The sequence below is a fragment of the Vigna umbellata genome, chromosome 11 (assembly GCF_029865625.1).
Source record: "Vigna umbellata cultivar VRB3 chromosome 11, Vumbellata_1.0, whole genome shotgun sequence".
In the NCBI taxonomy this organism is placed as follows: Eukaryota; Viridiplantae; Streptophyta; class Magnoliopsida; order Fabales; family Fabaceae; genus Vigna; species Vigna umbellata.
Window position 1 is genome coordinate 27,857,314 of NC_142175.1, and position 23,058 is coordinate 27,880,371.

At 35.3% G+C, this 23,058-nt stretch overlaps 3 protein-coding genes across 14 annotated transcripts; 1 reads left to right on the plus strand and 2 right to left on the minus strand.

Annotated features, from left to right (window-relative positions):
• Positions 1 to 1,230: 1,230 nt before the first annotated feature.
• LAC6 (laccase 6) lies at positions 1,231 to 4,243 on the plus strand. The gene is made up of 6 exons (XM_047306306.2): positions 1,231 to 1,734; positions 1,849 to 2,000; positions 2,085 to 2,329; positions 2,431 to 2,559; positions 2,846 to 3,787; positions 3,920 to 4,243. The coding sequence occupies exons 1-6, from the start codon at positions 1,615 to 1,617 to the stop codon at positions 4,048 to 4,050; spliced, it is 1,719 nt and encodes a 572-aa protein (XP_047162262.2). The 5' UTR covers positions 1,231 to 1,614; the 3' UTR covers positions 4,051 to 4,243.
• A 134-nt stretch (positions 4,244 to 4,377) lies between these two features.
• Positions 4,378 to 7,353, minus strand: LOC124832173 (Pyridoxamine 5'-phosphate oxidase family protein). The gene is made up of 8 exons (XM_047306308.2): positions 7,215 to 7,353; positions 6,401 to 6,593; positions 6,269 to 6,318; positions 6,130 to 6,187; positions 5,825 to 5,857; positions 5,651 to 5,746; positions 4,890 to 5,057; positions 4,378 to 4,810 (listed from the first exon to the last, which is right to left on the minus strand). The coding sequence occupies exons 2-8, from the start codon at positions 6,482 to 6,484 to the stop codon at positions 4,709 to 4,711; spliced, it is 591 nt and encodes a 196-aa protein (XP_047162264.1). The 5' UTR covers positions 6,485 to 6,593; positions 7,215 to 7,353; the 3' UTR covers positions 4,378 to 4,708.
• An 841-nt stretch (positions 7,354 to 8,194) lies between these two features.
• Positions 8,195 to 20,589, minus strand: LOC124832171 (uncharacterized). Of its 12 annotated transcripts, none has more exons than XM_088102070.1 (5): positions 20,303 to 20,589; positions 16,438 to 18,551; positions 12,701 to 12,748; positions 10,121 to 12,395; positions 8,195 to 8,410 (listed from the first exon to the last, which is right to left on the minus strand). In XM_088102070.1, the coding sequence occupies exon 2, from the start codon at positions 18,051 to 18,053 to the stop codon at positions 16,611 to 16,613; it is 1,443 nt and encodes a 480-aa protein (XP_087958196.1). In that variant the 5' UTR covers positions 18,054 to 18,551; positions 20,303 to 20,589; the 3' UTR covers positions 8,195 to 8,410; positions 10,121 to 12,395; positions 12,701 to 12,748; positions 16,438 to 16,610. The 12 variants fall into 12 exon arrangements, with proteins under 12 accessions (XP_087958196.1, XP_087958203.1, XP_087958200.1 ...); XM_088102074.1 differs by lacking the exon at positions 8,195 to 8,410 and having other exon boundaries at positions 8,768 to 10,378; positions 10,494 to 10,599; XM_088102073.1 differs by lacking the exon at positions 8,195 to 8,410 and having other exon boundaries at positions 8,768 to 10,378; positions 10,494 to 10,612.
• Positions 20,590 to 23,058: the final 2,469 nt, after the last annotated feature.

A 23,058-nucleotide genomic window follows, 5' to 3' on the forward strand; every position in this document is an offset into this window, starting at 1 on the left:
ACTGTACTGATGAAAAAAGAAGCTACAGAAAAAGAAACACTGATACAACAAATGAAGTCACCTAAAAATGAGCAGAAGTATGATGAAAGAGAAGTTCATATAATAAAGAATATACGAAGTGGTTTAATTGAAAGGTTCAAAAATTAGTTTACTTGCCAATTATTGAGGCCATTAATTACCAGTTAAGTACATTTGATATGATCACTACGTAGTTCAATTATCAGAATGTGTAGTGAGTTTCATGAAGAGTGTATAATATAATCAATTAGCTATTCAAGAACTAGCATTGAAACCTTTTGTGTTGTTTGGAAAAGATACCATGCAAAGAAGATGTATTTTAGGTATGATGACTATCAGAAGCGTACCCTGTTAAAGCAAATAAACCAGAAAGATGTTTGAAATGCTTTAGTTAAAAACTGATATTTGTAAATAGTAACGAAGGTCGTGATATGATTTACTCCAATAATGGTGGTCTAGGGATGTGAAGGCGTGCATCAACTTTGCTTATCATTGAGAAGAGGAAGATGTCTAATAAAAGCAAAACAAAGTAAACCACCTTTTCACCAAATACAAAGTGAAAATGAATGGTTTGAGTTGTCCAAATCTTTGTCTTTTCAGAGTGCTTTATTTTTTTCAACTCTTCAAAATCTGGGTGCTTTGGGACTATATAGACTAGTAATCAACTTACAACACCCAGAAATTTGTTAGTTTGACTTTAGATTCTTCACAACACTGTAAAATAACAGTTAATGTGATTCAAGTAAATTTTCATTTATTTAATTCTACGTCATTGAATTTATTATTAACTTGGTTTTCATAATAAAAACATCTAAACTTAAACATTCACAATCAAATTTAACAAAAATCAATTTTGCAGCATTTATCAAAACACACTCAAATTCAAAAAAGTTGATCTTATCAGGCATGTGAAAAGAAAACCGCTAGCAGCCTGAGAGTAACAAGGTTTTATTGGAAAAAAAATGGTTTAAGACCCTGTTAAATAAAATCAATTAATTCATATATAATATCCCAAATGATGGAATATGATTAGTTGTTGTTGATGACTTCTTATTGAATTACTTCAGATAACTGAATGCTTAATAGTTTAGTTTCTACCATATGTATGGTTTTCAACAGTACGAAGCAACTTGATTAGAACATGTTACTCTATTATAAAAAGTAATAAAGCATTCAGATTTGTGGAAGATTAGTAGAATGGAAATGAAGGTGACTGATTGTGGTGGGGTTTAATATGGAGCATGTTTAGGGGCATGGTGTGCCCTCTATTCTTAGTCAATGGTATGATTTGTAACAGAAAATGTTTAACAGTAAAAAAGAAAATGGATAAAAACAGAGAACTGGGATAAAAGGGAATGTTGAAGCCTTCCCTACCACTGTGGTCATGTTGAATAATCACTTCCCAACACCTTATTATCACCAACTCACGCTAGTGGAATCATGAAAGCTGACAAATAGAATAGAACCTGCATAGCCTTTTTGAGCCTTTTCTCCAATAAAATAAAATCGTCGAAGGAGAGTCTCATTGTCTTACTCCTTTAAAAGGGCCTCCCTTCTATTCTACCTCAGGCTCCCACTTCTACTCCCTACCCTCAAATGTCCAACTTAATCACCTTGTTTATGCGGTGGTTGTGTCTGCTATCTTCTATCTACAATGCGAAGCATATAGCACATGGAAGTACTATGGGAGAATCAACCAGGTTCTATGATTTCAAGGTATAATTTACTTTTAAGTGCACATTATGGCACCGCATTTCACTTTCCAGTGGAATGCTGTGCTCTCCCATGCCTTTTCTCTATTTTGTTAAGCTCTAAATGGTTACTGCACAGGTTCAAACCAAAAGAGATACCAAACTTTGCAACTCCAAAGACATTGTCACAATTAATGGTATGTTTCCAGGACCTGTTATTTACGCTCAAGAGGATGATAGAATCATAGTTAAAGTGACCAACAAGACACCTTTCAATGTTACAATTCACTGGTAATCCCAATAACAACCTTGTAAAGGAAATAGTTCACTCAAGTAACGATATCATACAGCTGACACTTGAATGTTAAAAATTAGGCATGGTGTTCGGCAAAGGCTATCATGCTGGTATGATGGGCCATCCTTGATTACACAATGTCCAATTCAATCAGGCCAGAGCTTCACTTATAATTTTTCAGTGGTGCAGCAGAAGGGCACCTTCTTCTGGCATGCTCATGTTTCTTGGTTAAGAGGAACAGTTCATGGTGCCATGATTGTTTATCCAAAGGCTGGGGTACCTTACCCGTTTAAGTTTCCCAATGAAGAGCACATAATTATACTAGGTAAGTTGGTATCTCCCATTGGTTTTGAATTCAGAGTATTATGTAGTTGTATGTTCTCCATATAATGCCATTGTTTGTGGGTTGGATATGAATCATAGCAGGGGAATATTGGCTGCAGGATCTCCAACAAATTGAGAAGGCCACTCTAGCAAGTGGAGGACCTCCTCCGAAAGCAGATGCGTATACCATTAACGGTCATCCAGGACCCAACTACAACTGCTCCTCTAATGGTATTTGAGATAATAAAACATAACTAACAATGTAATTGTGATAATGGCGATTCTCATTTGTTGGACTTTCTTGCATGTCTATTGGTTGAATCATTATTTTTATAAGATGTTTCAATTAGACTAAGCTGATAGAAAAAAGAAAAATCCAAGTGGTGGATCATGCCACTAACGCTCGTTGACATCATGACGATGTCCACTAAACCAGTCTATCACATATTAATACTATTGTAATTTGTTTTTTCTGCATTCCCTTTTCTTACGTATGTTTTTTTCCTCTTCATTTCAGATGTCTACCAAATTGACGTGATTCCGGGGAAGACCTATTTGTTAAGATTGATTAATGCAGGTCTGAACACTGAGAATTTCTTCGCCATCGCCAATCACAATTTAACAATCGTGGAAGCTGATGCTGAATACACCAAGCCATTCACCACAGACTCAGTGATGATTGGACCAGGTCAAACATTGAGTGTCCTAGTCTCTGCAAATCAACCAGTAGGAAAATACTCCATGGCTGTAGCACCTTATGAGTCTGGAAAGATTGTCATATATCAAAACGTCTCAGCTATAGCAGGCTTCAATTACATAGGAGCTCCGTCTGATAGCCTATCTTTAACTGCTAAATTGCCTAAACTTGATGATGAAGTGGCTGTTAAGACAGTTATGGACGGATTAAGGAGCCTAAATCAAGTCAATGTTTTCAAAGAAATCGATAAACATCTATTCATTACCATTGGTTTGAATGTTGAAAAGTGTCACTCAAAGACACCAAAGCAAAACTGCCAAGGCATGCACAATGGGGTGCTGGCAGCTTCAATGAACAATATAAGTTTCGTTAATCCCAACATTTCAATCTTGGAAGCATATTATAAGAAAATAAAAGGAACATACACTGAAGATTTCCCAGACACACCCCCAAAATTCTATGACTTTGTTAATGGTGCCCCTAATACCATTCCATATGACACACAGTCATTGAATGGTACTAGAATAAAGGTCCTTAAATATGGTAGCAGGGTGCAACTCATTTTGCAGGACACAGGGATAGTCAACACTGAAAACCACCCAATGCACTTCCATGGCCACAGCTTTTATGTGGTAGGGTATGGCAAGGGTAACTATAACCCAATAACTGCACAATTCAATTTAGTGGATCCTCCATACATGAACACAATTGGAGTTCCAACAGGAGGATGGGCAGCAATTCGCTTTGTTGCTGATAATCCAGGTATAGTCCCTAACGCTGAATTTATTTTCTCTATTGTTCCATTGAAAAAGCAAGGATTATTCATTTCTCTCTCTTAGTGTTTATTGAATTATCAATTTCTTACGATCAAAGTAAAATGAAACTATAATGCAGGGGTGTGGTTTTTGCACTGCCACATTGATATACACAAGTCATGGGGACTGGGAATGGTATTTATAGTTAACAATGGGCAAGGAGAGCTGGAATCCTTACCACATCCTCCACCAGACTTGCCAAAGTGTTAAGACTACCAGCAGATCATAACAAATAGAAAATAGCAGATGATTCAGATCTTCCTGCCAAGCGATCTTTAGCTCCATGTTTGTTGCTGTAAAGTGTGGCATTTCCATGTCTTTTAAAAGAAAAAAACTACGGATGTAAAAAAAACAAAATGACTGTAGCATGTTTGGTAGAGATTAAATTTAGAGAAATAATCGCTTATTTTTCAAAAGTTCTCTTAGAAAGTTAACAAAAAATAAGTGATTATTTCCTTAAAATAAATTGAACCAGACATGCAGTAGATAAATGCAAATTTCATTCTCTATAGTTGGATCTATATCTGCTAATCCATCTGAATTCTGAAATAGAAATAAGAGATATTAATATTACTTGAAATCAAAGTAATAAATAGTGGCTCCTGTTCTCTCCAAGGTTCCACCTCTATACTAGTTCCAATTGAGATGTCTACATTGATATGATGCTATATGCACGAGGCTAATTCACACCCAATCTTACTAAACTTATTGAACAAGCGCAACCTTCAAAGGGCTGCACCAACACCAGTGGCCATTGTAAAATGAATATCTGACTAATACATTCCCTCAAATTCTCTCTCATATACCCTCGGAACATTCAATTTCTTGTCTGCAGTGAAATAGGAACACGACACTGGCAGAAAACAGATTATGGGTTGACCCTCTCCACAGTCCAGCTTTTCTCTGCTGCAGCACTCACACTTGATTTGAATGTTAGCCTCTGGTTACTCTTAAGATTCAAGTAATCAACCTGTACGTGGTTGAAACCAAAGTGAATGTGTAGATGCAAAACACACATATTTATGTTAGAGTATGAGAGATATCATTACCTGATGCGGCTCTAGGATCAGAAGGCAAAAAGCATCAATTGGACCTGTAGAAGGATCTAATGATATATCTGGCTGAGCTTGCTCATGTAGACAGGGAAGTCCAGGGTTGGGGCACAGGTATTGCGACCTTGATCTCAATGAACTGGCAAACCAAGAATGTTCTCTTTGCTGCATCATGAATTTATTACAGGAGGGGAAGATTATTGAAATGAATTTAAAGTTTAATATTGGAGTTTGAAAATTGAAAACTACAAAAATTTGAAAGTGAAATTAAATTGTAAAATTGAAGTTCAGTTTCAGTTTTTAAAAAGTTCAAAACAGAAACCTGACAAGCATACAGCACAAAACGTAAGGGTTTTGTTTTACTTTCCCTGATTTGATACGGGAGAAGAAAGATTTCTTCATTTTGCATGGTGCAGGTTTATACATTCAATTCCAGACTACCATTTTAATTTAATCTTCCCGTTATGCAGTTATCTTTAGCTCAACTTATGTTTGAAATTGCTTTTAGAGAACAAGTTGACATACTTGTCTCCTTTAGCGTAAAGAATAATGCATCATCTTCTATCAAAGGGTATTGATTGCACTTCCCTCAATAGGTGAAAGAAGCGATGGTTAAAATAGCATAATCGCTTTAGCTGGACCTTTTGGTTTCCATATCACAATTATACATAAAAACTCACGCAACATACATAATGTTCAAATCACAATGGATCCAACGAATGACTATTTCAATCATAACTGAAAATCTTTAATCAAACCTGAAGTTTTAGGGGTTCGGCATTCGAACCATCAATGATATCTACATTCCCGTTTATCCGAAATTGCTCCCAGGAATCCGTGAAATACCAACAAATCTAAAAAAAAAAACTAAATTAGTCCCAATTCACAAAATCTATTATACCCCTCATCAGATTGTTTTACTAAACAAGTACCTCAGCAGAGGAGCAAAGCTTGAGCTCTTCAATCTACACCACAAATAAGAAAACAGAAACTTCTAATTGAGTAGCTTTTCAAAAAAAAAAAATACAACAAAATGACTGTAGCATGTTTGGTAGAGATTCAATGAAATAGATTTCCACAATCGACGTGTTTGTCTAAATTCTACTCCTCTAAATTGGTTTTAATGGAATTGCTTGAACCATTAACAATTTATTTATTTCTTCTAAGCTAATAAATTAAATACAATACGAGCATCAGATTAATTAGAGAAGTTGTTCGAGGAAAAAAAAACAGAAACCTTGCGAGTGCGAGCATCAGTGTTAATTTGGATGTTATCAGTATTATCTTGGAATCCTCTGAAAACGCAGATCATACAATGTCATGAATTTTCCATTAAAACCAACAAGGTGAACGAGAGAGAGAGAGAGAGGGACAACCTGAAAACGACAGTGCGGTTCGAAGGTGTTCCGTTTGTTCCTATGGTTGCCTGTCCCAAACCAAAAAAAAACGATGAATAACAAAAATGTAAAATAAATAAAAAAACAAAGTGGTTGATTCTGATACTATACGAGTTGCATGAAAGAAGAGTGCTTGAGGTGAGCGTTTGATTCCAAAGCGTTCAGAAGAAGCTGCTTCCACGCCACACTCCCCATTTTTCCTTTCCAACACTTTCGGATAATTTTTCCCAGCGCTTCAAACTTTTAAACTGTATACCTAACATCTTTATCACTATGATGCACACCATGCGTTTCTCCTGTTTCACTGTAAAATTCAGACAAGATGAAAAATTGAGGGAAAAATTTGTTCGTCATCTAACTCAGACGCTAACACGTTGGTTTAAGATGTTAACAAACAACATTATCAGAACAGAAATATAAATTTTGTTCCAATCAAAATAAGAACTTCTTTTTCAATACCAATTTATAGAAACTAAAACAAAAAGGTAAAAAAAATATAAATAAATTATTGAAAATGATAAGTAAAATTTGCAAATTTTTGAATAATGAAAATGTTATTTATGTCTTTATCTTATAAATAAGTAGGGTTTTTAAGTTAAAACAAAAACTATTTTATTTTTAAATCATGTTAGAAAAAATATAAAAAATAAAAAATTATTTTAGTTTATTAAAAATACATTCTAATAAATAATTTCAAGCATATTTACATGTAACTAATATAGCTTTAAATAATAGACGGTGTAATTCTAGTAAATGTATTACCAACCAGACTTCTAACATGAATATACAGATTTAAAATATGGAAAAGGTTTACATTTTATGTTAAAAAAGAAAGTCACTCACTTTTAATTTTACATTTTCTATATACTAGAAGAAAATAAAGATGCAACTCTTAAATATTTTTCTAAGAACTTGGTCGTAATACCTGTTAACAAAATGCTAACTGCTAATTCTTGCACCTCAATTTTTGCCTGCACCCCCCAATTTGAAATACCCATTTCCACAGCACCTCTCCTTCATCGTGCTTTTCCTACACCATGTCTCCTTATACAATGCTGGTTGAGACAGGCAAGTATGTTGTGACACGTTTTCAATATCACAATTCTACGTGAAGAAGAAGACATTAAAAGTGGATGTACGCATCCCAATTCCAAAAGGTATATTTTTTCTACTATCAGCTTTTGTTCGACGTATGTGCATTCATCAAATCCAAAATTGGTGAAGAAGAGGAGTAAAACTCTTGAATTGCAAGAAAGAAGAATAAACCAGAAAAATACTATCGGAATAGGTGTTGTGCAACAATTTAAAAAAATTGAAACAAGTATTTCAAAAAATATTTTTGAATCTGAAAATCTCTTCCGATAAATTCATTTAAGATTTTTTTTTTTACATTCTTGTTTGGATTTTTTAGAAGATATTTTCTATATTTAAGATTTTTTCTTTTACATTCTTGTTTGGATTTTTTAGAAGATATTTTCTAGATCTAAAAATGCGTTAGGAAACTAAGGAATTGTATGAATTTTCATTAAACACTCCAAAATGCTTCTGCATTGGCCCACACATACACACAAAAAAGTAAGGGTTGCTTCTTCCTGCACAAAATTTTATCCTTATACTCAAAAAACCATAAAATGCAAAACCCTCATCCACTCACGCCACCTCATTCTCTCTTGATTCTCTCTTCAAGCTTATTCTTCCGTTGTCTCATTCTCTGCACACTTTTATTCTTCCTTTCCAGTGTTGGTGGTTTGGTTTTGTTTTTTGGGCGTTGGGAGGTCCAATGATTTAATGCAAGACACTTTTTTCTTTCGTGGAGAGATGGGAATAGGATGAAAAAAGAAAATAGGACAAGGAAAAAGTTCGGGATTACAGGGGTGAAGAAAGGAAAAAGAGAGGTGGTTGAAGAATCCCAAAAATAAGACCAGTACCGCACTAGCCCAGCAATTAAAAAGAACAGAAGTCACATGGACTGAGCCCACTGTTAAAAACAACGATAACATTATTGGGCTTTTTCTTCCTCTACCTATGATTATTACCCGCACTCCCTACTCAGAGCAAAAAAACTATCTTTGTGGCTTCCTCCACTACATCTTTGTTCATCGAATGTATTGATCCCTGGACCTAGAAGAAAGTGAGTAGGAATTTAACATCATATAGACTACATTTAAATCTAGGAAATTTGTTCCATGATATAAGAGAATCCCTTCAAAGTTTTCAAATCAGACAAATTAAGAAAATTTGGTTAGAAGTTGTATTCGCTGAATAAAACGTATGATACATTAATTCCAAAACTCCAAACTTATTTGTAACATTGCAAGACAATCATTCTTTGACCAATCTAATTTATATTAGGCCAACGTCGTAAACAACCCTAAAGCTGTAACACCCTGATTCCAGGTTTCACAAAATCGTACAGAAATTAAAAAACTAAACCGAAATCAAGGTAAAATTAATTCTCTAGCAATTCAAACTAAGAAATAGTCATCAAAGAGCAAACCCAAAATTTAAAGTTAACAATACAATGTCTTAAAACTTTTATTCAAAATTAGTAAAAATCCCCTCATAACTTTCCCCTCCTTTTGTAGGGTCTATACAACATCTGTATATCTACGTTATCACTTACCTCCTGTATAACACAAACTATATGGGTGAACTAACTGCATTAACAAATATAAGAACATGCGAACAATAATAAAACATAACTCATACAACACAAACAGTCACCAAAACAAGCTCACTCCTAATACCATTTCCTCGGTGACCTATTCTCAACTTTGCCAAAAACACTAATACTCACAACAGGGTGGTCGAGTCATCACCATCGCAGTAAAAGCCTGTCTCCCCTACTCATCATTTATAGTATCAAAGTTTCATGTATCAGTTATCCCGTGTATACTATATGTTTTTCCCGTAACATTCCGTTCACTCTGCCTGCTCCACCGAAACCGCTCTACCGAAACCTTACTATCAGAGTCACTTTACCTGCTCAACAAAGCCTTACAATCAAGATCATCCTACATACTCAACGAAATCTTACGATTAGGACTAGTTTTCTTGACTTTCCAAACCTTACGAGTAAAAACTTCACCTGCTCAACTAAGCATTACAATCAAAGCACTACACTCAGTTCTAGCCAAACCAAAACAAGAACCAACCCAGATAAATACATATTAGTGTGACGGTACTTGTACACAATTCTTCAGCTAATATTCCAACTTTTTATCGTATACTATTTTAATCTTCACTTTTTTAATTACTTCATACTATTTTATTGTTAAAAGGAATGCAAGATAAAACAAGTAATAAAAGAACAAATATGTATACAAAAAAAAAATAAGAGTGTCAGAGTCAAAAATTTACTGTGAGAAAGGACAAAACATTGGTTGCATAATTTTGTCTAATACCTTCCAATTGCAGTCAAATTGCAAACAGACAATACATCATAATTTATTATTCAAGCAGAGTCATTTGATTGTACTAAATCTCTCTTCAATAATATTTAAGCAATAGTATGGGTATCAACAGCCTAAAACATGATTTTAGGTGCTAAAACTCCAATGTCATGCTTGGAGTAAGCACACCAAACATGATTCACAAAATCACGTTCCATAATTTGTAGCAACTGCTAAGAACATGATTTTGGTTTCAAAATCATGTTTGGAAGCACTGAAATGTCCCCAAAGCACACAGCATTAGGGCTTTGGTGAGTTTAAGTGAAACAGTTTACAGTGGCTCATAGCCATTATTAGTTCTCAATTCCTTATCAGAAAGTTCATGGTTTGGAATAGGAATCACAGAAATGGAAAAGTCCAAATTATTCAATATTTTAACCTGTATTGTTCAGGATCTTCTTTCAGTGCCTAAACGTATGCTTGGAAGATGGCATCTCGGTCCTCATCACTTGGATACCCTTCCAAGAGTTGCTCATATACAGTGACAAAGCCAAGGGCGAATATGGCGATAGCGATATGATCTCTTGTATCTCATTAAATGTTGCTGAAAAAAGAGCTCTTACAGCACCATATTGTAGATTTGGTCGCTTATATTCCTTGAGAAAATTTAACTTTGTCTCAGAAGCAGTTGGAGGGTCTGCAGATCAAGTGTGTAAACAACCCATAACCAACTATTGATAACAAGATTCCATTTAATCTTTTATTCCTTTTTCCCATTTGACACTGAATATTAGAACTACAAAGGAACCTACTTTGGAAACATTTGACACTACATCACATGCTCAGACGTCAACAGATTTGATTTAGCTTAATCAAATCACCTGATGATAACACTGAAAATCGAAACTACACTCATCTCTGCAAGAAAGAGCTGCAAAGAATTTCAGTTTGACAATCACACAAAAAAATCATCACAAAAACAACACGATGGCATCAATCCAGATGATTTTCCAGTCAATTGTACAAAGAGCCACTAGGCGTTACATCCACTGGTTACAAAAAAACTACAAAACTAGGTCGAAACCTCATCAGCCACACTTTCAATGGCAACATTATCCTCAAAAAAACAAATCACTCCTTAAAAATCCGCTTCCAAAACCAAATTTAAAAAACAAACTTAAAAATTGACAACCATACACCTGCAATTAAAAGATCATTTTCAACTCCAAACATTAGAAAGAAAAAAAAACAAAAAATGAAAACAACCCACTTCGCAGAGAACCAAAAGGTGCTCAAAACTAGTATAAATTTGTACCCTTTTGTCCTCACTTGGTGGGGAGCAAAACAAACATGTGACTAGAGTTGTCAAAATAGATTACAACTGACGGACCAATTCGGCCCATCACAGGTTCGAACCAGGTTAGGTTTGAAAAAAATGTATTTTTTTTATACAAGTCAATTTTCAACCCGACTCATTTAAACGTGCACTCATCCAAATTAAACCCGTGGTGAGCCAAGTTGACCCACCAACCCACCTAATTTTATTTTATTAATTTATTATCTTATGAAACCCTAAAAAATACTCTCCTCACTTACTAACTGTATACCAAAAAGAAACCTCATGTTGCTCCCGCAAATCTCCTCTGCGCTCGCAAAGGTGCTCTCACTTCATTGTTGATGCCAACCCCCAACCTAGATTAGTTGTTGTTAATTGCCTCATATTGTATTTGGAAAACTTCTCTAGCGAATCTACTTACTCTCGCTTACTCTTTTGTTTTTAGTTGAATAAAATCTGAGTTGTTGACTTTTTCTTGATTTTTCTTTTCTTTTCTCTGGCGCTTCTTCCAAACTGATAAAACTATAAGACCCTTCTGCACAAACATGGCCACGATCACGATGGCACACAGATATTGTGGATTGTCTTAATTTTGATTTTGTTTTAATTGGTCTGCAGATGGAATAGTTGGAACTTCTTTGCATGCAATATCAGTGAAAGGGTCATTAAGGAAACGGGCATCTCATCCATCTTATTTTATTTTACTTTTTGAAAAGTAGTCCTATGTTAACTTGATTTTATTTAAATAAATATATTGCATAATAAAAAAAAGTATCTCCTTCGGCAGTGGACAGTTAATGAAAGCCAATATATTTTGAGTATGTCTGTATGTTGCTGGAAGGGGGATTTCGACCTTTGGTCATTGGTTCTCTCTGTACTTTAAATAAACTTTGCATTCTTGAAAGTATGGCAGTCTTTTTCGGTGAAATAGGTTAACTATTTAAACAGGAAAAAAAAAAGAACTTTTGTTTTTATTGTGAAATTTGCATGCAATGGGATAATGATTTGTACTGTAATTTTAGACTTATAATCTCCAAAGGCGTATTTTTGTTTCACTGCAAACATTATGGTTCATACTTAATAGCAGTAATTCAATATTTATCTCGGTTCTATTAATGCTGATATGTATTTTATCCTTCCAGCTGATGTATTTAAATACCCATTCATTACATTTACTACATTCTTTTGGTAATATTTTGTCAGTATCTTTTATCTAGGTAATTGAGTCTTAAGGCAGTCTTGGAAGTTCCATTTTATTACAGAACAAAAATGAATTCTGAAAACATAGATGATAATTTGAATGATTATTTGCCACCAACCATGAAAGATATTGAGAATGAACCGAATTAGACCAGGTGACCCGTTTTGACAGCACTACCTATGACAAAGGAAGAGGAGCAACGAAGCATAACTCGAGGCTCGAATTCCAAGATAGTGGAAAGAGAAACCAACACGGAAGCGGAAACAATAAGAAAATATTAACAAATTAAAAACTGATTTTGTTCTAACCAGAAATAGGGTTTCAAATATATTAGATTAATAGAACACAACAAAATAAAGAATAAGATTAGTCGCACACAACAGAAAAAAGAGTGCCATTTTGGAAAGTAACAAAAGCGCAATTTTAAAACACGAACAATGTTTTAGCAATCTAGAATGAAGGTTCTGAAACGGATGATTTACCTCGTCATTGCCGTTGGGCTGTTTCTGAAACCAATTGATATTGAGCACCTGCATCCAGAAACACACAGAAGTTACGCCAAAACAGTGATCTGCAATGGCAACACAATGCATAACATGGAAAAAAAATACAATAATGGCAACACCGGAACAGTCGTATGAGCACCAATTACAAAATAAAAAATGAAAAGTGACAACAAACAGAGTCCACTTAGGGAGGACAAGGAAGAGGAACACTCACTTGAGGAACAATGTGCAGCAACTTCACCCAGTGACAAGATCGACACCTTAGTGTGTCGAACTATGGTGAGAAGTTCCAATGAGAACTTTCAATTCCTAGAAAGAAAAAGTGTTTTGATCGAGAAAGGGGCTAAACCCACCCTAAGGATGTCTCAACCCATTCCATTCAGGGCTTTTAGGGTTGGGGGCTTTCGAAAAATCCCCCATTAAGTGGGTCACTAAAATGGGGCTTAGCTTTAAATAGGGTTGGGGCTGACCCATGGGTAGTGAATTAAAATGACAAGTTTACACAAGACACACTACCATGCGTCAGCTTTAAGAAAAAGAAATCATACTCAAACACTACAATTAAACCACTGCACAGACTGACTTAGACCTTAATTAACCAATCTAATTGCAGTACCGAACCATATAATAGGTGTAACAGTATAAGCAGTGCAGAGACAATGGATTCGTGCAGATAAATAAAAGACAGTAAGGGAGGTTCCAGCTCAGGGCACATTCTATCCAAACATTTATCATATTCTGCCAAAGTCTTAAAACAGCGAACTCATGTAGTTTCAGGTTCAGCCACCAACGAGTCAACCACAATTCATGTTTCATATGCATACATGTGCTTATTAAACTTAAGGACTCATATCCAATTACACCAGCCTCCACAGTTATGCATCATTCCTAAACACCACCACTCACGTGAATATTCAGCATATATAAGAAGAACAATTCCTGACAGCTTCTAATATGCAACACAACACTAAAACAGTCACTAAAATCATTGTTAAAACCAGGCAATATGCACCACATACACAACTCCAGTCCACGGAACATATTCAGGTACCAAAGGGTCAGCAGCATAACAAAACCATCACAAGACAGAACATACACAGCGTGAACAGCTTCATTCATTGGGATGCAGGGCAGGGTTTGCAACTACATAATTACTGAACAGGTTAGAGTTTCACGACTATCATTCCAGAAGTATATCAACCAGACTTAACGTACCGAGTTATGACCCATAATTCCCCCAAAATAATCCATTTTTATAGCTTAAACAATTTAGCACTTTTCACTGGACCATGAATTAAGTTCTAAAGTGTTCAAACAGACCGGCAAGTTCATTACACCACATATCATCCAAACAGTCACTTAATTCTATGTTCTTTGACAACCAATTAGCACATTTACACAGAAAGTACTATAAAGCATGTTATCACCCCCAACCAAACAAATGAAACTCGTTCATTAGAAACAGCCAACACATTATAATAGTATCATATCAACAACCAAACAGAGTATCATCTCTGACCATGTCCGTGACAGAATCAAGCAATGTATCATATACATACAAGCAAAACAAAACATCCAAGGTTAACTCCTTGTACCTTAATTCTTCCTAATTCTACACTTCTCGTTCTCGACTTTCGACACTCCCTTTCACTCTCTGTTTTCTCAAGGTGGGTTTGTTTGGTACTTCTACCCTATCCTCTCCTCTCGCGGTCCTTAATAGGCTTCTCTGCCTTGAATGACACCCTCTCAAAACCCTAAGGTTAACTCTCGCCCTCGGATTCCCTCTCCCTAGCTCTCGCACCACCAAAAATCGACATTCACTCCCCCTTTCGTTTTACTCGATCATTGAATGCTCTCCCTTACTCCTCCCTGGCCCTAGGGTTTGTGTTTTCAAGGATGCAAAAACAAAAACAAAAGAGAAGAGAAGAATTGAAGGTTTCTTTAAATTGGTGATGAGACTAGGGCTCCTTGCCACCTCTCGCTTGTAGGGTTTCTCTTTTGAGTTTCTCATCCCAGGCAAACAAAATAAAGCTCAAGTAAAAGAAAGCTAAATAAAAACACAACACTTTTGGTTCCCCCTGGCTTCGAGTTTGGGACACCCCAAACAGCACACCACCAACCACAATTCTACCACTACACCAATTCATTTCTTTTGATTTTTATTAACATTTAATAGATATTTAATTACTACCTTGTGGCCTCTATATAAAAGTAAGACCTTATTAAACAAACACACATTATTTGCACCATAACAACACCTACTAATTAAACCACATGGCACTTGTACAAAAATATAACTCATTTTATTAACAATATATATTCCAACAAATAACTTATGCATAAAGTTGTATTAATTTTACGTGTCTTGCGTTCTTTTCAACTTCAAAAATTTTCGTCCTTGAAAATTGAGTTACCTACACAGATATTCCTTTACCCTATAATCCTCTATCACCCAACGAGAAACTAGTCCACCCAAAGCCACCACTGATTCCGACATCATCACAACATTTTCATTCTAGACTATCAAGCCACAATAATACTTATACAACATTAAACAGAGTTTCCAAAACTTATAATCTACTCAAACAGCAATAGAACAACATCAGCAATGCTATAAAACTGCATTCTAGAATACGAACACATCATTTTCTATATAAGTAGAAAACAGCATCATAACCATCATAACTCAGTAAGCATACACTGTATAATGTTCTGATAGTTCACTTCAAAGAAAACAAAGCTTCAATTACACAATTAAAAAGTTTCAGCATCAACCCTCATCCATTTTCGTTACAATAATTAAGGTTTCATGATTAGGCCTTTTTCTTTGACTCACAAAGTTCACGTTACCGTAACTTTGCTCTTAGAAAGTGAGATTATTTTATTTAGATTCTTATTCAAGAGAGTCTAGTAGCATACATACCATAGTCTAGCTAAACAGTTATACACTACTAGTCCACATACACCTTAGAACATGACAATTACCATAACAGTAGAAGATATACACCCTATCAGTTATTTACCAAGCAGCTCACTGTGATGCCTTAGAACATGACAATTACCATAACAGTAGAAGATATACACCCTATCAGTTATTTACCAAGCAGCTCACTGTGATGCCCTACACAACCACTGATCAAACTCTAATTTTTCATATTGACCTGCTCAAAACTTCTTAACTGAGTTAGTTAAGCTATATGCAACTGATGCAGGGAATGATATTGGGTATGCTATGGCAGAGTTGGAATGAAAACTGAAATATGGGTGAACAAAATTCAACTACCATGATGAACAATGATAATTCTGAGATGTAACTTGAATCAGAAAGTAGAAAAACAAAACGCATCACAAAAACAGATTGAAGACTAAATTCTGACTCGAAAACAGAATTAAAATGCAAATGCAGAAAATGGGTATGTAAAACAGAAAAGAAGATGAAATGGGTAATTTCTTGAATTAGAGAAACTCAAAACAGTAATGGTCATTCAACCTTCATTGACTGCCAAGTACTTATTTCTGAATTCTTGGAACATGAAGATCATTTTAGACCACTTAAAAATAGTTTTCAATCAGAAATTGCAACTAGTACAATGCAATGCTGTGAATGCACATGATCTTGTTCTGGGTTTTGTATTTCAGATTTAACATAGGGAATTGAAGGCATTGTAAAGAAAACGAAAATGGGTAAAAAAAAAACAGTAAAGGATAATTACCAATATTAAGCAAGTATGTAGAACAAACTGGCAGAATGTAGACTTATCAATGATGAAACCAGCAAAATGGCAGAAGCAAACGTCATTAACTGGGGACCGCTCAGTATGTAGAGCAACTATTAAGCAAACATGGCTGGAATTACAGCATCTGGTCATGTAAAATTCAAAATCTTTCATTTTTCAATCAAGCTCAAGTATCTTCTTGATAATTCCATAGACAAATCTTTTTCGGCTTTCTTCTCGAGATGCGTCCTAACTTTTTTGTATGCTGAAAAATTAGGTATAAGACCCTTGTCCATCATCTCAGAAAGAACCTTACTGGCAAGCAGAACATTCCCATTCTTCAAATGAAGGGTAGCTAGCAAGCTGTAGTTTGCATTGCTATAATAGCTAAGCTTATCGGCAGAACCAATCACATACACGTGTGCTTCCTCGTACTTTCCTGATTCAAAATAGGACTTTATTATCGCAGCATGAGTTAAAATACTTGGTTCAATACCCTTAAGAGTCATTTTATCAAGAAGCTTCATAACTAAATCAAACTGATGCCTCTTACAAAATGTGTTAATAAGAATACCAAAGCTATGCGCATTAGTTAAACCATAGTTTTTCTCCATATCTTCAAGCACTTGCCAAGCTTCATCAATTTTACCACTCTTGCATAGACAACTGAGTAGCAAATTATACGTACCTGCATTCATATCACAATCACTTCTCTCCATCTCCTTAACCAAATCTCCTACTCTTTTACAATCACCTCTCTTACACATTATCCTCATTAACACATGATAGTTTTTAATCTTTCTCCCCGCTGTTCTTATCACAAACTCAGCTGTCTCAAACGATCCTGAAAGACCAAACATTTCTATCAACAACTGAACTCCAAAACTTTGATAAACCCCGCCAACCTCATTGAACACGGTCATAATCTTTTTCACACATTTTATTCTAGAAGTCTTGTCCAAACCTAAATCCAGCAAAAACCCAAAAGCCTTTATTCTCAAAAACACCCTTTTAAGGCTAAATCCACGCAAAACAGGAACCATTGCCTCAAAATTCCACAACAACCCACAGTTAAGAACAAACAAGCTACCTATATCCGGATCACAACAAATATCAGGATCAGAAACTTTAAGCCAATCAAAGAACTGCAATGCTGACACTCTGTCACTGGCTAATATCTGAAAAATGTCAACAACTGACGTATGAGACAAAGACACGTTCATACTATTCAACTTGGCTACCAAATCATCCCCATCCTCACGAATCAGTGCAATGATTTGAGAAATCTGCTCTGAAGTAGCAAGAGGCCTACCCCAGTAAGGAGTACACGTACGAGTACAAAAAGTACAAAAATACACGCGAGTATGAAAGTGCAAATTGAGATTGAAGGGTGAGTGCCCATTATCAACATTAGAACAAGGAGTTGAAGAACCCGCAAAAGGGTGATTGGGGAAGGAAAGAGTTGAACACCCGAATGAGATGCGGGGAGGAGAAAGGAGAGTAGCTGAACTTGAAGTTGGGGTGTCAGAGAAGAACGAGATGTGAAAAGTAGAATTACAAGATTGATGAATTGAGACCAACCTGAGATTATTGCGGATGTTTCTAATTGCCATGATATTTTGTTGGTATTGGTATTGCTGGGCAATTGAATTCAAGACTTGTAGGTTTTGGTAAACCGCTGGGCAATTGGTGTGTGCTTACGTTCTTCGAAACGCGTACTTTGATGGGTACTTTGATGGGCTTGATGATTCCATAGGTGGTCATGTACGAGGATACCCAATCTCACGGAAGAAGTGTAAAGAATATTAAACTTTGCCAAATTCCACAATGAAAATTTGGAATAAACAGGAAGGTTTCTTGTATAGAATCCTTAGAGAAACACTCTCAATTTCAAAACGGAACTCCACATTTGCAAGAATACATCTTAATAAAGCAGACTAATTCATTCTTCCAAAAACAGGGGGCATGGGGCATATTTATAATAGGAGAGGCAGTCACGCATATAAAGATCCAGGAGGTGTGGGACTTGGGGCGGAAAACTCAACTGTTGCGTCAAGAAGTAGAAACAGCCCCCACGCATATAATGATACTAGGCTCGTTTAATTCCAAATCTGAAATGAAGCAAAAACAATGAATTGTCAGAAACTAAACTAGGGTTTTCTAGAAATCTGCGCTTGAGTATCCAAATGAGTAGCTCAAATTTTCAAAAACAAAATATGCAGATTATTACATGGAAATATATAACCTTAAAACTACTATTATCAATCTCTTACTGTGTGCGCGCATTTAAATAACTCAACGGATGTGCAATCTAATTCAAAACCTAACGAACACACGCAATCATATCATTACTGAAATAGCAACAGCCATAACCCAGTCTCATCACATATATATTTCACCAAGCCAATTACAGATTGCACAGCAAGGTTAATAACCCAGATAGGATTGTATCAAGATACGTATTCATTCTATCAATTTTGCATTATAGCACATAAGACAATAAACTGCAATACAATACCAACCCTTAATGTACTCTGCAGAGAATAATAATCCTACCAACCTTGGTAGTTTCACATAGCACCATCAATCATACATTCATTCAATTCATTTTATCCTATCCAATACAATAAAGTTTTAGTAATCAAATTTAAACAGCAGAAAACAGTACATAAAATAACAAAAAATAGTATAAAAACAGCATCTTTTTGATATATAAATTTCCTTCAAAACAGCCAGGTTTTGTGCAGAAATTTTAATACAAACAGCAAGTATTTTATACAGATTTTATAACAGCTAACAGCAAGCCTTTTTGAAAGCAAACAGCAAATGATTTAAGTGCAATAACAGCATCTAAAACAGCACCAAACAGCAAGGAATTAAGTGCAATAACAGCAGCCAAAACAGCACCAAACAGCAAGGAATTAGGTGCAATAACAGCAAAGATTTTTCTCAAAACTCTGCACCTACGGCACTAAACAAAAACTGGACAGCAGAGAAAAAAAATAAAATGAAAAAAAAAAATACAAGAACACTATAACATTAGTTTCCAGTTCACCTTTTATAACCACACTTCAATGTACACCCTATTTGGTTCCAATATAAAAAAAAAATAACATTAGTTAAGTTCGTATAAAAGAAACCAACGTTAGTTTTCTTTTTCAAAAAGTTTCTAGAATTAAAGTTTGGGCCAGCTGCACCGTAATGTCCATTAAGCACCACTTGTTTTATGCACCGCATAGAGAAAAGAACATAAAAATAATAGAACTAAATATTTGGACAGCAATAGAATTATTATCCAGCAAACCACTACCTAAAAAAAGTAATAAAATATGAATCAATAACAACACCCCCAAGAAATAATATAAATGCTCAAAGGCTGCACCAACCTACATCAAACGAAACTTCCCTGACTAACAAGCTTAAATTTTCTCCCAATTTTTTTTCGAAACCCATGTTGCATCAAAACTTATTTTCAGCGTCAGGTGTTTCTCTAAAAGAACCATGATTCAGCTTTAAAATAAATTGGCAGCACCATGGAACAATTATAAATCACTGTAATATATCATGTACCAGCCAGCGTGCAACAGTCAGCACTCATAACAAAGAAACCAAAACAATATCACAGAGCTTAGTCCCACCCAAAACAACTATCACCCAAACTCAATAACAGGATAGTTCATATGACGTCAATCTCTTCCTCAGAAACAGTCAACTACATTAATATGACAGCAACCCAAAACATAGCAACATCAAGGACCATATACAAAACAGAATCAATCAGTTCATCAATAAAATTTCAAGTCACCAAGCATTTTCAGATATCAAACAATAAACAATCAAGCACAGGATTAGCTCTCCATACCTTGGCCGATTCTTACTTTCTTACTTGATCTATCTTCCTAACGTTCTTCTCCTTTCCCGTCGCGTCTCGTGTTCTCCCTCAATCCTCACTCTGTTTTTCACTCAAGTAGGAATGTTGTGTGTGATTTCACTCCTCCTACCTCCCAATCCTTAAATACCCGCACTCCTCTTACCTCCTTCGCGTCCTCTAACGGCTATTTTCGCGCCTTAACTCCTCTTACCAATCTTTATTGCTCACGGGTTCTAGGGTTTTGTTCACTCTGATTAATTAAAATGCAAAAATAACTCACTTTTTATCATCAGGGTTCCAACGGGTCTCTTAAGCCACATAGTATCCAACAACAACTACACTTCTTTTAATTTGGACCTAGTAACAAGCCTTTTAATTTGGGCCTCGTAATAGTTCTTTTAATTTGGGCCTAGTAACAGGTATTTGGGTGTTGCTCCCTCCACCACCCTTTCTTCCTCCACCTCCCCAACTCTTTGCAAAAAAAATTTAATTACAAAAGTAATTTTTTTATTTTTAACTCTATTTATTTACTTTAAACTCAAACTCTACCCAATTTCACTTTTCACTCAACCCTACCTCCCAACTCTTCATTAAAATGGATTTTAATGGAGAATTTCAGTGATTGAAGGGAATTAATGGTACCTATTTATACACCTATAATCTAAGGGACAAGAATAACAACAAATAATAAGAGAAAAAGAAAGAAAGAAAGAATTAATAGGAACTAGAAAAGAATGGCTGGAAGTGGAGGAAGGAATTTAGACGAAACACCTACCTGGGCGGTGGCCACTATCTGCTTTGTTTTGCTCTCGGTATCTATCATCATCGAATACGTCTTCAATCTAATAGGAAAGGTATATATATATATATATATATATATATATATATATATATATATATATATATATATATATATATATATATATATATATATTCATATTATTGGTTGTATTTTATTTAATTATGAACCCTAATACATACTTTCACTGTGAGTTGAAAAGATCAAATCTGGTGGAGTTGGAGGGTGGAAATCTGAAAAGAGAGAAAGAGAGTTGGGAGGTGGAAGAGAGAAGGGGAGTTGGGAGGTGGGGTGAGTGAAAAGTGTAAAAAAGGTTATTTTTGTAATTAAAATTTTTTTGCAGAAAGTTAGGGAGGTGAAGGGAGAAGGGGTGGTGGTGGAGGGAGCAACACCTCAAGTATTTTTGACATGGGCATTTTTATAATACGAGACCAAAATCTTATAATCATAACTTATTTTTTGAGAGTTGTTTTGCTCCCTCCATCACCCCAAGTGTTTCCTCACCTTCTCATTATTATTTTTATTTCAAGAATACCCTACACCTCCCCATTATATTTAACATAACTATCACTCAAAATTGAAATATGAACAAGGCCTTATGTGAAAGCACCAAAATCAACAAAGGCACCAAATGGCTGGACAAATTTTACTTTCCCAGTAAAACTTGCCCCAAGAACCAAATCTTCATTCTTTATCGAAGGCATCTCACTTTGATGTACTGACATTTTGGCCTTTGCAGCCCGAGACACTGCTTCCAAAGTTGGTGGCATAAACTATGATGTTCCATCAAGACGTAGAGATGGGCGTGTCTCTATTGGTGACGAAGTGCCACGAAATTTTTCTGGACCATGTTTCAGTGATGATCAACTCATCAATAACTTTGGACAAAAGGGTTTGTCTGTAGATAAAATGGTCACACTTTCAGGAGCACATTCAATCGGTGTGGCTAATTGTGGTGCCTTCTCGAATCGCTTATACACTTTCAGTGGCACAAAATCCCTCACTCGACCCTTTATATGCTGAAATGTTGAAAAACCAGTGTCGTCCACCACCCCACTATGACAGGCACCACAGTTTCTCTGGAACCTTCCACTCTTATTCGTTTGGACAACAAATACTATGAGGGTTTGATCAACTACCGTGGCTTGTTGACATCTCATGATTCTTAAACGGATGTCAACGTCCGTGGACAATATCAACATCCATTTATTCTTTAACGGATGTCGATATTTGTTTAAGAATTTAAGGCATATTCACATCCGTTTAAATATTATTAAAGGGTAAAAACAGAATGTAAATGTGCAAGGAGCCGTGTGTGGTGGTGGAGGGAGTAACTCTCCTTCTTTTTCTATACTTAAAATTACTTTTGAGCATTTTCTTTATTCTTTTTATGTTTGTATGATCATCCCTTGATATCTCCATACAAATACGAATACTTGTAAGATCTTTCTAAATAATTCAAAAGATTTAAAAATATTTATCAAAAATCTAAGTTTTTTAAAACTTGAAAATATCAAGTAGTTGTTATCTTATTTAGATCTACCACTGCTTTTGCATTTTAAATAAAAATACAGAAAAACAAAATTAATATTTGTTGAGTCCAAAAATTATAAAAAAATTGTATAAATTTTTGATTTAAACATTAGTCATTAAACGGAACATCTGTTTTGAACATTCCTCGGACTGTTTTCTTCTACTATAACATAAAGATAGCATACACCCTTGCACCTACATGAACTATACGTTGGTTTAATATAAACTAATTAATAGAAATTTTAAAAAATTGATTAAAAAAAGTGAAAACTTTATTAAAATAAGCCCAACGTAAAGAAAAGCTGAGGCCCAATATTCTTTGGCCCAAAAGTGTGAAATATCACTTTCCCAGAAGCCTCTTCTGTCAGATGGTAGGTGAGTCTGAGAGTGAATGTACGCGAGAGAAAAAGGAAGG